Consider the following 15,498-nt stretch of genomic DNA (forward strand, 5'->3'; position numbering starts at 1 on the left):
CTTATTATTCATCTTAAAAATACCCTCCTCTCAATCTTTGAAGACAGCTGTCTATTGTTGTCCTAAGGAGTCTGATACAGGTCCTGAGATTCATTCAAAAACGGAATGAGAATGCTTTCATTTCTTTGGGCATAGTGACTAGCAGGTTTCAGAAATGCCTTACTTCCAATTGGCTCAGAACCTGGGGAGAGGGAAATGGCTTAGCTGGAGAGAAAACTCAAGGAATTTTCAAGTTCTTAGTAATGGCGGGGCTACAGGTAGTGAGTCAGATGAGAAGGTGTGGCCAGAGGCTGACAGCTCATGCCATGGTGGCTCAACAGTTTGTGGCAGAGAAGTGAAATTCTGGAGAAGGGTTGAAACAAACTCCTAGACCAGGGGCACACCTGTGGGATTTTTCAAACTGCATTGGTCCCTGAAAACTCAGGTCAGTATCCAGGGACACAGATACCTTTTTCAAAGTTTGCCTTTAAAATTTTCTCTGGACAGTTTTTTTTGTTGTTGATTACTAAATGAAATTTGCCTTTACATTTAGTTTTAAATCAGGGATGAGATAACTTTGCTATTTTTGGGACAAATCAGAAGAGGATTAAAATGAGATGATGTATATAAACCATCTCTCTCAGAATCTTGAGACTTTTAAAAATTAGACTAATTACGGTGATAGTGTGAAAGAGTCGACAAACAGGAGAAAGAACACTAGGTTTGAAAAGCAACCCTGGCCAGTAGTTAGCACTGAAAATCTTGTAGGCTTCTTAGAGTTACCTTGTCAGAGAAAAGATGGTAGCTTATTTATTTTACCACTGAGGTCGTGTTCGATATACCTTTCACTATTTCTTTCTATGGTTCCATGGTATCCATGGTAGAAGTATAGGAGCTAGATTTTGAAAGCAACATAAAATACGGGTTATAGCCTCATAGGCAAAGGTCAAGATGGCAACACGCCAAACTGCCTGACCTCATGCACCAATCTGCTGAAAGGTTTAGCAGTACTTGTCAAATCCAGAAAGTGTTCTGGTCACTCATTGACTTAGAACAAAATTAAACTATGAAGAGTTGTTCAGGATTACCAAGACCAGATAGTTTGCATCATACTGTTTTTGGACATATTTCACTTGGTTCCAACAAAAATAACAGGGCTTACTTCCATGTTCATAATTTGGGAGAACTAAGGTTCAGAAGTTGACTTCCCCAAGTCACAAAGCCAGTAAGTTAGTCAACACTGAAGACAGGGCTTTAGATTTTATACCTAAAAAATGAGATGCTATTTTGTACTCCTTAAAACCAGTTTTTCTAATTCTTGTATTTATCCATCTTAAGTCACTGTCTTTTAAGCAGGTGAGAATCAGTATTCTCACCTTAAGTGAACATTTGCTTCCCTATAAGCCCTCCAATCCGATTGGATCTTCTATTTCTTGCAAATAAAGTTTTATAAAAGGAAGGCTCATTACTTCCAGTCACCTAAAAACCTAGCATATGACATTTATTTAGACTTACATACTAACAAATTAATTTTTTCCTATAAATTAAATCATAGTTTAGTTAGTGTCTAAGGAAGAATTATCTCAAAGAAGTTACAAACTAGCAAATTCAATGTCTTCAGGTATACATTAAAAAGAATTAACTAACAGTGTCACACTGTCAAGCGAATGATAGTTACTCAAAAGCATAAAGTATGTGTTCAGAGACAAAAGTCAAGTTGATCAGTAGACAGGATAAGTGGAAAATAAGTAGCAGTATTGCACCAATGCAAGACAAAATATACTTTATTTTGACAGCAAAAGCACATAGTGCTGTAGGTAAGGCATGCTACTAGGAATCTGCATATCATCAAAGGCCAGGATGGAAACCAATGGGAAGAAATGCTATTTCTTAATGCTTGAAGACTTAATCATGTTGAAGATAGAGAATGAATGTGTGACCACTTATTTCAAATGCAACATTATAACTATACTTACTTAATCAGATACCTAATGCCTCTAACTAAGAGCCCAAAGGCAAGTAAGAGGAACTTAACTGTACTTAGAAGTCACTTCTCTCAATGACAAAAAGATTTTGCTAATTTGACTGAGGTAAATTTCCTTTCCAAAGGCCTAGAAATTGAACATGCAAACATCCATCCATCATTCATTTAAATAATTAGCCAATTTTAATGTCATTTATTCTAACAAAGGAATTAGACTTTCTAGAAATAGTTTGGATAAAGAAACACATTTCAATACTTAGTAATGTCATAAATTTTGGGCTAACAGAGCACCCTGAGTCAAATCTGATCCCTTTCTATTCAAGGGCAGTTTTGATTTCAATAGCCAAACTTCTAAGGGAAGATCTGAAAAAATAATGCTACTCTGAGATCTAGTCCTTTGATGAAACTAGCAGGCTCTACAGACTTGTTGAAATCAATGCACAGCTGAAGAGGGAACGGCTGAAAAATATTGTAAAGCTTTGTAAAGCAGTATTTTTAGATAAGCTGCTTCATTTCCCCCTCCTTTTAAAACAGATGCAGATTAAATGCTTTCTGTATGGATGCACATTGACATTCTGTTCAACTGTTTTCTAAATGCAATACTGTGGGTTTAAAACAGTATGCTTTCATTTACACAAATATCTTATAAGTAGTCCATTTAACTTAAGAAATGAAACACTTAACCACTATGAAATTACTTATCAAATACTCTCTTCTTTTATAAAGTTTTTAAAAGCAACACAGGACCAAAAACATCCAACTATTACTTTATTTATATTACTATGCTTAAGTTACATGGAAAAAGACAACCAAGCAGTTCTGCCCCATTTCAGAAAAAGGTTCCAATCAACACCAGTTATGTGGTGACAAGTAACTAGGAATGGTGACATCTTTGGGTCGAGACTGACAAGGAAGAATGGGCTCTGGTGCTACGGTTCATCTCCAACAAGAATATGGCACACGGGCCAGCACAAGCCATGCTAACACTGAGCCTTTAGCGCTGGGCACAGATTCGGATCTCTTCTCTGAAGCTAGCAAATCAAGTGAAATAACTGGGTTTAAAAAAAAAAGTTTTAAAATGAAGCCCAAATAAGTTTAAAAACCATGCTCTTGACATATTCGCCATTCAAAATTTACATAAAACACACTTTTTTCACTCTAATAGCCCAGATTTTTTTCCTCACATAGCCTACCATTTAGCTGCAGAGACTCTTCTGCCTCAAGATGTAAACATAGGGAAAAAAAAAATTAACAGCAACTGCATAATATTCTCTCTACACACTGCTGTTGGATGGAAAATACAAAATTAAAAAAAGAAAAAAGAAAAGAAAAGAAAGGTTCCATCTTAGATTCTCACAACCTCTTGTTCCGCAGTTCATGAATCCGACTCTGATGCTAAGGTGACAGTGTATGTAAGTAGATTTTTGTTTTCAGTGAAGGAGACCTGGGAAAAGATGGATTTATCTCTTTTTCTTCAAGAGTTATCAGATGGTACGTGCTCCTCAAAGCCCTCACTTTCTCGAACTAGAGCACGTTCCAGGATCACACGGCCTTCCTTATAACGCTGGCTGTCTTCAGTAGCAAACTCATAGATCCATCCCAGTTTGCTATTGCAGTTTTTGCAGCTCACATCCCGAACCATGTGGCGGCCAGTGAGCATGACCCGATCTTGAACTTCACTGTACTGTAGGTTAACTACCTAAGAAACATGTGAAAACAAAATTGCAAAGGCATGTAAAGTTATTTGCCAAATAAGCATGCCATATATTATGATTGGTGCAATAACAACAATTTCAGAAAACAGAAGTTGTTATTTTAGTCAAACCTACAACTTCTCTAGTTTTAGAAGTTGCTGAGATAAGTGAATATATGGAAACTGCAGTATACAGAACATCTTATGCAATCATGCATTACTGCACTAGCCCAAGTCATGCTCTTTATATATGTTAGTTATATTATTTCTGTGTCATAGTGAAGTAAGAGTCCTGGAATTAGAGCCATGAAATACAGGTTTGGATCTAATTGTTAACAATCACTATTCAATGAGTGCAAATTAAGATAATCAATGTAAAAGAAATTATTACACCAAGAACATGCCATCAAAGTTTGTCAAATGTGTTTCTGAAAATATATTTTATATACAAATGGGCTAGGACAGACCAAGCCTACTATAAAATCATAAACTGCAATTCAGTTTTCAAGTGAGTTCAAAGACAATGAACACAATGAAGTTGAGTTCTAAGATAGATGATTCTGCAGACCCAATAATACTTTTACACTTCACTTTTTTGTAAAGGAACATATAATAAACATTTAACTCTGGTATTACAGCATGAAAACAGCAATAGACATATTTAAACAAACAAACAAACAATGGGGCAATGTCGTATTCCATTAAAATTCAGGAAACAGGCAAACTTGCCTGCCACAGTATGTCAACACCTGTGCTGTACTATGTTAACATTAACTGATCAAATCAGTAATCTCAGAAGCAGGCAGACTGGACAAATATTCACAAATCAGGAAAAGCCTTTAATGTTCACAGGCCCATGTAACAAACCAAATCATACTCAGGAAGACTGGTGAGCATGAGTTGGAGCAAGAGGAGCTGGTTAGATGATCCTCTTACTGCCAAGCTACAACAGTTTAGCATGGCATGGACACATCAGTGATAGATGGGGGATGAAAGTAGGCATTTTGGCCCCTCCTTCCACAGTCTATGCAGAAGTCACTAACAAATTCTTATATTGGAGACTTTCTGAAGAAATGAAGACTATCCTTCTTATTCTTTAAACTTTCAAGGTTAAAAATCTTCTAGTAATGTCTCCCAGAGGTCCCATCAGAGACAAATCAATAAGCAATAATTTCTATAGATTGCAGCTCTCATTCTGTATCTTCCTGGTATCTCTAAGCTCTGAGTGGGTATTCTGGTATTGCTATCAGATATGTGCACTGGGTCCATTTAGGAACGAAACATTTTTCACCAACCTTGTTAAAAAGAAACGCTCTACCAGTGGCACCTGTGAACCGAGTGGAGATGAGTTCTGAGCGGTTAGTCAGGATTGTGTCACAGTTTGCACAAGAAAACAGACGGGTACCACCAATATGATCAAGGAAAATTCTGCCCATTTTGATAGCTGAAGTTCTAAAAAACCTAGGAGCAAATGGAAAAGAATGAGAAATGCATTATAGTAAAACACATTACTATTTGGGGGTATCACAGAGAATCATTTATATTCATGTAATTTCTGTGCTTGCTGTGTAAAATAGCTGACCCCGAACAAAAGGATCCAAAGTTCACACACTGAACAAATAAACAGGCATATTCCAAGCTTAGAATATTTCCAAAGCAGAGGGCTTTGGAAATACACTTGTTTAGGCAAGGCCAAGGAATGGCTGGTGTAAGGGAAAAAAAAGAACTAAGTGGGAATTTCAGAAAATGAATCCTTCAAAGCACTGACACAGAGATGAAAAAAAAAAAGTTCAGCAAAGGTGTTGAGGATACATTCTAAACATGTGCAATCAGAGAAAAGACCTGTGGAGTATGTGTGGGATGACTGGGGAAGAGTAGGAAAAAGGGCAATTTAAAAACAAGAAGGGGAGTCCAGTTTGAGAGCATAAGGTGAGTGGATCTGTGATCACTGGGTACACCTGTAACTATATAGGAGCAATGGCACTAACTTTGGTTAGGTCTCTGTCCCAAGTCTAGGAACACTGCACTAAGTACTTATTTCAAAATCGTTACAATTTTGGCAGGCTGTTACCACCCCCACTTCAGAGATTAGCCACAGCAAGTCTAAAAAGGTTATTAACTGGCCAAAGGTGACACAGTTGTTAAATACCAAAAAAAAAAAAAAAAAAAAAAAAAATCAGCTGGAGTGCCCTGCCCTACTCAAAGACAAACCTCTTTTTCCACTGCTCTCCTGGGCCTCCCCGAAAAATGGGTACCCACAATGGTTGAGGTCACACCTCAGAACAGAAAAGGTAAAAGGAGATAAGAGATGATAAGAGATGCTTTCTTTCTTATTATTATATAACTTGCTTATCCTTAAGAAATCTTACATATTCAATACATCCCCAAAGTGCTGAAACTCTCAACAGATAAAACTTGAAACAAACCTTTGAAACTAGGAAAATCAAACATCAATATTTCAAAAGTTAAGGGAGTTAATTCTGAGTTTTAAATATTTAATAATATACATCTTTAAAAGGACACGCAGAGCTGATACAGCTGCCCCTATGGTGGGGAAAAAAAATAGACTTTCCGGATTTTTAAGAAACCACTGTCATCTTAAGTTTTGGGAACATCATTATAAATTGAAAAAGCAAATTTCATTCCTTCTTAGATCTATAAATTTCTGAACCACTAGGTAGTCCTGTCATCAGAAGTGTCTCTGTTATAAACAACATTATCACTTTCCTTAATCACTAGGATATGAAAATTTAATAAGGAATAAAAATAGTGAATATAATTACTCCAAGCTTGGAACATTAAAAAAAAACCCAGCTAGTCAAAGTAAAATCAATATATTAACAAGAGTCACAAAAACAAATTTAAGCCGGGCATGGTGGTGCACGCCTGTAATCACAGCAGCTCAGGAGACTGAGGCAGGAGGATCTTGAGTTCAAAGCCAGCCTCAGCAACTTAGCAAGCATTCAACAAACCTGTGAGCTGACTTTGGTCATGTTCCTAAGCAACTCAGCAAGACCTGTCTCTAAATAAAATATAAAAAGGGGATATGGTTCAATGGTTAAGCATCATGGGTTCAATACATACAGACACACACACACACACACAGATTTAAGGTGTATATAATTTTCTGATTACACTTCTGCAAAAGGAGCAACAAAAAGTAATAATGCTCATTGCCTATCTTTATAGCCTTTCAAGATTCTAGCATTACTTTTTCAGGATACTTAAGAACATAATATTTGTTAAGTCAGAGCCCTGTAGGATGAACTCATTCAGTAGCCCAGGAATCCAGCAGTGAACAAAATAGACATATTTTATTTGGGCCACTCCAGTTTTTATTCTTCATTTAAAAAAAAATGGTGTCCTGATATTTAAGATTTAGGAAAAGAGCCTGTACTTACGGTTCTTTTCAACCATGGAGAGATCTAGCAACATAGGGTGTCCACACAGTTATCTCCTCTAGCATCCCCGACTATACTAGAGCAACACTGCCCCTTCAGTTATCCCCTGCTGCTCATTCTCTATTCTGCTTTACACAATTCACCTTTTTCGTCCTTATACCAACATTTGATTTTTGACTCTCAATATAAAAGAAGCATTCAACAAACCTGTGAGCTGACTTTGGTCATGTTTCTTAACTGATCATTAAAAAAAAAAAAAAGGAATCAAAAGCAAGGTTTTGAGGCTCAACTGTGATAGTATAGTTCTTACATTCTACAGTATTTGTGCAGTCACTTAGCCTCGGGTTTCTGGGAATTGAGATTTTAAAGCTAATTTTCCTTCACACTTTTAATAACATATCCATATTGTAACTTATCTCAACCATAATGCAGTACTAACTATAACTTTCTGGACTGACTATGGGAGATAAGATTTTTGTGGGAAAATAAATGTCGAACTTCAAAAGAATTCTCTCTATACCTTCTACCTACACCATTCTATCTTTGGCTCAAAACTATAATACAGCTGTGACCAGCTGGTACTGGGGATAAATAGACTTAATATGCCTTGTTTTCTCTGCTTTAGTCTATTTTTACTGAATTCAATTATATATGATTCATTACCAAGACCAAAAATATCTGGGCAGAACCTTATGTTACACTATTCCTAGTTGTGGTTGCTTGCCATTTATAGAATACTATATATGTATTTAAAACTGTAAAATGTAATTTTTATTTGCCCCCTCAAAAAAAAAAAAAAACTAGAATGCCATGGAATCCAGCATAAGCAAGAAAAACATGCTTTGCACCAAAGGTCTTTAGGAAGTAGAAGAGTCTCTGCATGGTCATTAGGTTCCAGGTGGTAGGCCTTAGCCTTGCCGGGTTACAAATCAACCAGTAATGACTCATTAATCAAACTCTCAAGAAGCTGAAATCAATTAGAATTCCACTGCTATATCTGAATGTTTGTTCCCTGTTAAATCTGTAGGTTGAAATCTAAACACCAATGTGATGGAATTTGAGGATGTTTAGGTCATGAAGGCAGAACCCTTGTGAATGGTGTTAGCAGCCTTATAAAAAGGTCCAGGAAAACTGCCTTGTCCCTTCCCACCATGTGAGGACTTGGCTAGAAGTTACCAGAAATCAACTAGGCAACAGGCCCCCACCAGACACCAAATCTGCTGGTCCCTTGATCCTGGACTTCCACTTCCCAGGCTCCAGAACTGTAAGAAATTTCGTTATTGGGTAAGTCACATAGTTTGTGGTATTTGGTTACAGCAGCCTGAACAGACTAAGGAGTAGGGTCATTAAAAAGTTAACATTCAACACCTGAATCAGGCTTCTCTGGGCCTGGATGATATACTGAACTCTGCTATAAATCTAATCAATTATTTGATATCTCCACTGTATAGGGCATGGCACTTGGTATGTTACAAGCCACAATTAATTCTGACATTTCTTAAAGTTGATTCTTATTTCCCTACTTTCACAGATAAAGGAAAAAACTCAAAATTGACATTACTTCTGAAAACACTTTTGGATTTCCTCCTTTCCCCTCATAACTGTCTTCATTTAAACTCTGATCCTATCTAGATAAAATTTCAAGATCAAGTGTTTAACATACATTCACAGGTGCTACTACATTCATGCTGAACTAGTGCTACCAAATAAAGTCAGAGGCATGTGCTTCAGTCACCCTTTTCTCAAAGCTCAGAGACCACTCCCCATAAACTTTGAAACTTTTTCTGATGGGATAGGATATTGGGCTGGGGATGTAGCTCAGCAACAGATTATCTGCCTAACATGCAAGAGGCCCTGGGTTTGATCACTAGCCCCACAAAAAAGCACAGGCGTGCGCGCGCGTGCACACACACACAAAACCCCAAACTCCTGTATCAAGAGATATTATATCCAAAAAAATCTTACTATAAGCATACAATTTAATGATCTTTAGTAAATTTATAAAGTTGTGTGACAACACCACAAACTGCCCTTCAAATATTTCCATCATCCCCATAAAATTCCTACAAACCAGTCTATAGCTAATTCCTGACACCACCACCCCAACACTAGCAACCACTGACCTGCTTCCTGTGATTATTTTTACATCTAAAATATTTCCCAGGTATGCTAATCACTTGTCTTAACTTAGTGGAATCTCAAATCTCTTCAGCCACAGTTCTAAAACATATCAAAAAGTGCCTGCTGCTAAGCACAGTAGTGCACCTATAATCCCAGTAACTCAGGAGGCTGAAGCAGGAGGATCACAAGTTGGGGCCAGCCTCAGTAACTTAGCAATACCCTGCCTCAAAAAATAAAAAAAGCTGGGGATGTGGCTCAGTGGTAAAGTGCTCATGGGTTTCATCTTCAGTACAAAACAGATGACCAATGTCCTCTGTTGAATCTGAAGCACCTTACGGGGTCTCACAGTAATACAAGTGCACACTCTGCTACCTATCAGTGTTGAACTTCCAGGTTTATGGAAACCTTTCCCAGATAATTTAGGTAAGGTCTCTTTGGTACTCATTTTTCAAAGTTCCAGGTTATAAAAATCCTAAAATGGCTGAAATAAGAAAAGTTCCAAACTTAATGTTTAACTGGAGGCTTCTTATTAGTCTAAAATTACCTGAACCAGGGGCCAGGATGAAAATATAAATGAAATTCATAGAGCAGATTTCGATAATGAACTTCCAATTTATTATATATATAGAAGATCCTGGTGAAACAATCACATTTTAGGATCTCTGCCTTTTAAAATACTTGGGTTGTGGCTCAGTGGCAGAGCGCTCACCTAGCACGTTCGAGGTGCTGGGTTTGATTCTCAGCACCACATAAAAATAAATAAACAAATACGGGTATTGTGTCCAATTACAACTAAAAATATTAAAAAATTTTTTTTTAAATTACAGAATCTGAAGGAGAGAAAAAAAGATTTTTATCTTTTAGGAATCCTTGAAAAACAAAGCCTCTAGAAATGCATTACTTTAAAAATTGAATATGATGGATTACATAATTTCCTAATCTGTTTCCAGATCAATAAAGCAATTTTCTAAAAAAAAAAAAAATCCATGGTATCTTTTCTATCTACACTAGCAAATGAAGCATAATGTCTTATTTTTAGTCTGGCTCATTGCTAAGTATTCTTTAAAAGCAAGGGTCAGTAAACTAAGGATTGTGGGACAAACCCATTAACAGCCCACAGACTAAAAATTAAATGGGTGAAAAAGAAACATTGAGAGTATTTTGTGACACATGAACATTACCTGAAATTCGAATATTAGCTGAGCATGGTGGTGGACACCTGTAAGAGGCTGGGGCAGGAGGATCACAAGTTCTAAACCAGCCTCAGCAACTTAGCAAGACTCTGCCTCAAAAAAAAAAAAAAAAAAAAAAAAAGGCTTGGGGATGTGGTTCAGTGGTAAAGTGCCTTTGGGTTCAATCCCTGGTATCAAAAACAAAAATAACACAAAAACAAAAGAAAACATCAGTAGTCATAATTAAACTTTTTTGGAATAAAGCAACACCCATTTGTTTATACTTGGCTACCTTTTCACTACAATGACAGTCTGAGTAGCTGCTACATAAACTTGCAGATTTGAAAATTCAAAATATTCACTAGCTCACTCCTTAGAGAAACAAGTTTGCCCTGCTTAAAAATACACTGATAGTGAAAAAGCTTTTCATGTGAGGCAGCAGTCTTTTCTCAGAAAATCGGAAACTTGGCCAGCAGTCAGGTTTTAAAGATCAACAGGAAAATCTGACAAGATCATTTTAATCCCACTCCTCTTTTTCTCCTGGACTTCTAGCTAAAATCCTTAATTTTTATAACCAGTTCAGCTAGTTGCAGATCAACTACATAAAGATTACACAAATAAATAATGTATACCCAGCTGTTGCTACTTCTCTTTCTACCCCCAGGGACTTATTATAGCCCAGGTAGGTACTTGAACTCTGAAATCAGACTCCCTGGGTTCATCTCAGCTCTCCTTAATAGTTTGTCAATCCTGGGCAAATTACCCTCTGCTACCTCATCTATAAAATGAAGATAACAATATCTATCTTTGAGTGACTGAATTAAATAGAAATACCATACATAAGAACAGTGACTGGCACACAGTGAATGCTAAATAAAGGTCAGTAAAACTGGATCACCTTCTACAACATATCCCATTCCAACTTCCCACTATCACAGATGAGGAAAGGCTTATAAAAAATATGAAACAGTAATAATTAAGTAGCTTCACCTTCTATTAATTACAGCAATGATAATAGAAATTACCAGCAGGAGGAAAGCTAGAAACATTCTGAAGCATCTCAAATTCTTAGTGTCACAATTCTAGGTCTTAAAATAGGTAACAGCTCTCACTATAATTAATAATCCAGTTTCATTTCAACACTGGCAAGTGGAATTAGCCAAAGAGGACACTTATTTCCCAGCTCTAAAAATATCAGGGAGAACAATAGGTATCTATTTGCATCTCATAGGACTTTCTAATGGAAAAACACCCAGTTCACAGACCTTTCCTTAGTAAAGGAATTAACCCCTGGGACATTTCCAAGGAATACACACTCCACCAAATATCACTAATGGACAGGCCAGAGGGGATTTTCTAAGGTATCAGGAGAGACAAAGGCAACTAGAATACTCTGCAGCAGGGAAACTCAGAAGAAGGAGCCTAGTACAGAAAGGGTTAAAGAAATATGACCTTCCATTCCTCTTTTGCAATTATTCTGATAAAACGGAATCATGAGGAAGTGTGTTTTATATCTAGTTTCAGTCTCCTCTTTAAAACAAGGAATAAAATCCAAAGAACTTCTAACAGTGCTGGGTTAATTACTATAGTAAACACTTAATCCTACTGCAATTCCACCATTTTCATACTGACTTGTAATTAAATTCTATTGAAAAGTTACATGTGAAAGTAGTTTAAAACCATAAAATCAGTTTTCTAGTTTTTGTACAAAATATTTATCAAGACAAGATTTCAGTGACACAAAAAAGCTGTGTTATCCTCTTGCAAATACTGGATCAGTTTACTTTTCTGTGTCAAATGTTGTCCTGCTTGTGGGACTAAGTCTTCATTTGACAGTAATCACTAAGCATGTTTTTGTTCTTCCCTCCTAAAATTGCTTTTTATAGGGGGAAAGTGATCGTTTTGTTAAGCAATTTCCAAGTTTACTATATTTCTAAAATACTGACTGCTTAATCATCTTTAGAAAATAAGACCAGTCATATAACTCAGCAAGTCATGAGTCAGCAAACAATCTGAGTTGGTAATCTCCCCCAAAACCTCCTGGCAAGGCAAATTCATGATCTCTCATTTGTTGAGATGCAATACAAAAAGCTTCTAATTGGTTGGACCAGAGTATAATTTAACTGTCTGGTTTCCTGATTCAGGTGTCAAATATAGCACATTCATATCAAGGTTTATTTCCTACATTACACACAGGATTATCAGGGAAATTAATATGGATTTACATAGCTATTAACTATAAAACCTAAAAAGATTTTATGGCCACAAACATCTTATGAATATATTCAGACCTATCTTTATATTTCACAGACTGTTTTTTGGAGGGTAGAATCAAGCTTAATTTTTTTTTTCAACAGATTTTTTGGCCTTATTTCCTTTTACTTTTTACTGTTACTAAACCTGCTTCTTTCTTTCTTCTACTTAAATAGGGGACAGAAAAGAGTCTCACTATGTTGCCCAATCTGTTTCGAAACCTGTAGGCTTAAGTGACCCCCTTGCCTCAGTCTATTAAGTGGCTGGGACTACAGGATTATGCCACTGCACCAGGCTGAACTTTGCAGGGAAAAGTTAATATTAATCCCAATTTACTTAATTTCCTTGTATAAATAATTGAGATTTCATCTTATTCCTTTCCTAAGGATAAGATGGTTACAGAGATAAAAATCTTTTAAGTCTGTATTTGATGTAATGAGGTGTTTAAAAAAAAAAAAGATACAGTTCTTTCAAAAGAGTGTACATTCTACCTAGTATTCCTAGTAGCCCAAAGCTTACATACCCAGAAAGGTAACAGGGATATATGAAAAATATTTTGTGTGCCAAATTTCATAGTTCTGCTTTGATGCTAGCTATAAATGCTCCAGGTCTGTTTTCACTCCAAGAGCATCTGCCCAGTTGCAACTCAAAGCCTCTTCATTTTCTAGGTCTAATCATCAACACCAATCTACTTCAGAATGCTGCTTTACTTCCTTATTTCCTCTTTCTCATTTCTCACAGCTCCATTTTGAACTCTCATAATATACCCATTTCACCCTTTACTAATATTTAACTCTGTATCGATACTCAATTTCATTTGTCTGACTTTTCGGTAAATTGCAGGCTTGTGTCAAGACCAAATTCTTTGTAATTTCCTTCTTACCTAATCCAGTACAACTATGCAATAAACTTTCAGGAAAAAAAAATCCACCAAAGCACTTCACATCTGGTACAAGTATGTATCCTGGAAATACTGCATGCCTTTTGCTTCCTCTTTGTTGGAATGCAGCTGCAACCCTTTATATGTTGCTATGCAAATGCATATATCCATTACCCCAGTTACTTCACCAGTAAGTCTATTAATTTTCCCAAAACACAAGGTTAACCCGAGGTTACTTCAGGTTTTCCATCTATCAAAGAGACCTGGAATAAAAATCCTCGAATTACCAATGGGGCTCTGTAAACAGAAAAAGTTTAAAAATAAATGAGCTGTATACCTTCCCTGACTCTCCCTTGAAAGGATTAGTAGGTGTCAGGATTAAATAGATCTTTGTAGAATTTTAGTTTCCCACTCCCGCTGGTGTTAATACTACCTACCCGCGCAGGGGTGAAGAAAAAGGGGGGTGCAGAATGACGCCTATCCTCCCACCAGCGAGAGGCAGGAAGGCTGCTGACCCCAAGACACTACTCGGGGTGGGCTCCGCCGACTGCAGCTGAAGACCTGTCGGGCCCCCACCGCCAGCCGGCCCAGCTGATCGCGGCCACGTGATACCGCCAACCAATCCGGAGGCGCAGGGCGGCGAGCGCGGCGGCAGCGGGGCCTCCTCCGGCACAACAAACACAGGCCGAACAGCTGGGCGGGCGCGGGCTCCCGGGGCCTGCAGCACCGGCAGGCTGCCCAGCAGTCACCCCACGCCCAGGGACCTGCAGGACAGGGGGGTAGGGGAGGCGGGCGCTCACGCCGCGGGGCACAAAACAGGCGCCAACCCCGCCCGACGTGGGCAAAGCCCCACGGGCCGAGCGAAGGGCGCTTCCCGGGCCAGGACGCTCCGCGGCGTCACCATGGTCGGGACAACTCAGCGCTGAGCTCAGCCTCCACGTCGGGCGGGGTAGGAGGCGGCCCGGAGCGCAGGCCCACAGGGCCGACCCCGGCACGGAGCCCGGGCGCGCCCCCGACGCTGCGGCGGGCACGGAGGCCCGGTGGGGGCGGGGCGGCCGAGGCGGTGGCGGGCGGAGTGGGGGTGTAGTCGCGGGACACACCATCCTTGGAGGGCGCGGGTAGTCTGGTGGTGCGTGCGGGCCTCTGAGGCGGACTCGTGGAGGGCGCAGCGTTAGGCTCCCACGGCCAGGGCGAACGGGGGTGCGGGCGCGCGGAGGGGTCGCGGCTGATATAGTCTAGCCAGTCGCCCAGCTGCGCGGCGGGGGCGGGCCGATGGAGGCGGAGGCGCCTGGGCCTCACAAAGAGGATCGGTCCGGCCCGCCCCTCCCCGCAGCCCATCGCCGAGGCCCTCCTTGAGGGGTCGGGGGTGGCAGCACCGGGACCCCGGGACGAGTACGGCGAGAAAGAGGCACTTCCTGCCTCGGCCCCCGCCCCAGGGCCGTTCTCCGAGGGTTTCAAAGCCTCCAGGCTTGGAGGGACTCTTCAGGCCCCAGGCTCAGTCCCCTCCGCAGCACTCACCCTGAGCGGCGGTGAGATCCGCGCTGCCAGCGGCTCTTCGCTCTTCAGCTGGAACGAAGCCCCTCAGCCAACCGAGTCTCCAGGTTTAGGCAGGCCTTGGCCCCGCCTCTCCCTGGTTGGGCCTCAGCGTCAATCACCCGGTGTAACTCCGCCCCCCCTGCGGCTGGCTCTCGTGGTTGGCCCAGAACGCCCTTCATTTCTAGGCCCCGCCCCTCCCCCTGGTACCCAGCCCCTTCCGCTGGGCCCCGCCCCTTCACCAACTCACCCTCCCCCACTCCTGCTTCTCTTCACTTGGTGGCCCACCCCTCCCAGAAGCCGCAGATCGAGGGCTGGGTCTCTGCAGATCGCCCCGCCCCTGGTCCAACGACTCGGACTCGTACAGCCAATCAAAGAGGTTAGCCCTGCCCCCTCTCTCTAAGTGGCCAATGTGGTGAGACTGAGGATCCACCCCTCTCCCAGCTGAGAGCACACAACACAGCATCCACGTGAGTCAGCTT

The 15,498-nt window shown here is 40.0% G+C and overlaps 1 protein-coding gene across 3 annotated transcripts; it reads right to left on the reverse strand.

The window, feature by feature from the left end:
• Window positions 1-2,718: 2,718 nt before the first annotated feature.
• Window positions 2,719-15,153, reverse strand: Ypel5 (yippee like 5). Of its 3 annotated transcripts, XM_078029449.1 has the most exons (4): window positions 15,002-15,114; window positions 6,629-6,678; window positions 4,952-5,117; window positions 2,719-3,662 (listed from the first exon to the last, which is right to left on the reverse strand). In XM_078029449.1, the coding sequence occupies exons 3-4, from the start codon at window positions 5,090-5,092 to the stop codon at window positions 3,438-3,440; spliced, it is 366 nt and encodes a 121-aa protein (XP_077885575.1). In that variant the 5' UTR covers window positions 5,093-5,117; window positions 6,629-6,678; window positions 15,002-15,114; the 3' UTR covers window positions 2,719-3,437. The 3 variants fall into 3 exon arrangements, with proteins under 3 accessions (XP_077885575.1, XP_005322540.1, XP_005322542.1); XM_005322483.5 differs by lacking the exon at window positions 6,629-6,678 and having other exon boundaries at window positions 15,002-15,153; XM_005322485.5 differs by lacking the exons at window positions 6,629-6,678; window positions 15,002-15,114 and adding an exon at window positions 13,921-14,162.
• Between the last annotated feature and the right edge of the window lie 345 nt (window positions 15,154-15,498).

This window comes from Ictidomys tridecemlineatus, chromosome 12 (assembly GCF_052094955.1).
Source record: "Ictidomys tridecemlineatus isolate mIctTri1 chromosome 12, mIctTri1.hap1, whole genome shotgun sequence".
Classification (NCBI taxonomy): Eukaryota; Metazoa; Chordata; class Mammalia; order Rodentia; family Sciuridae; genus Ictidomys; species Ictidomys tridecemlineatus.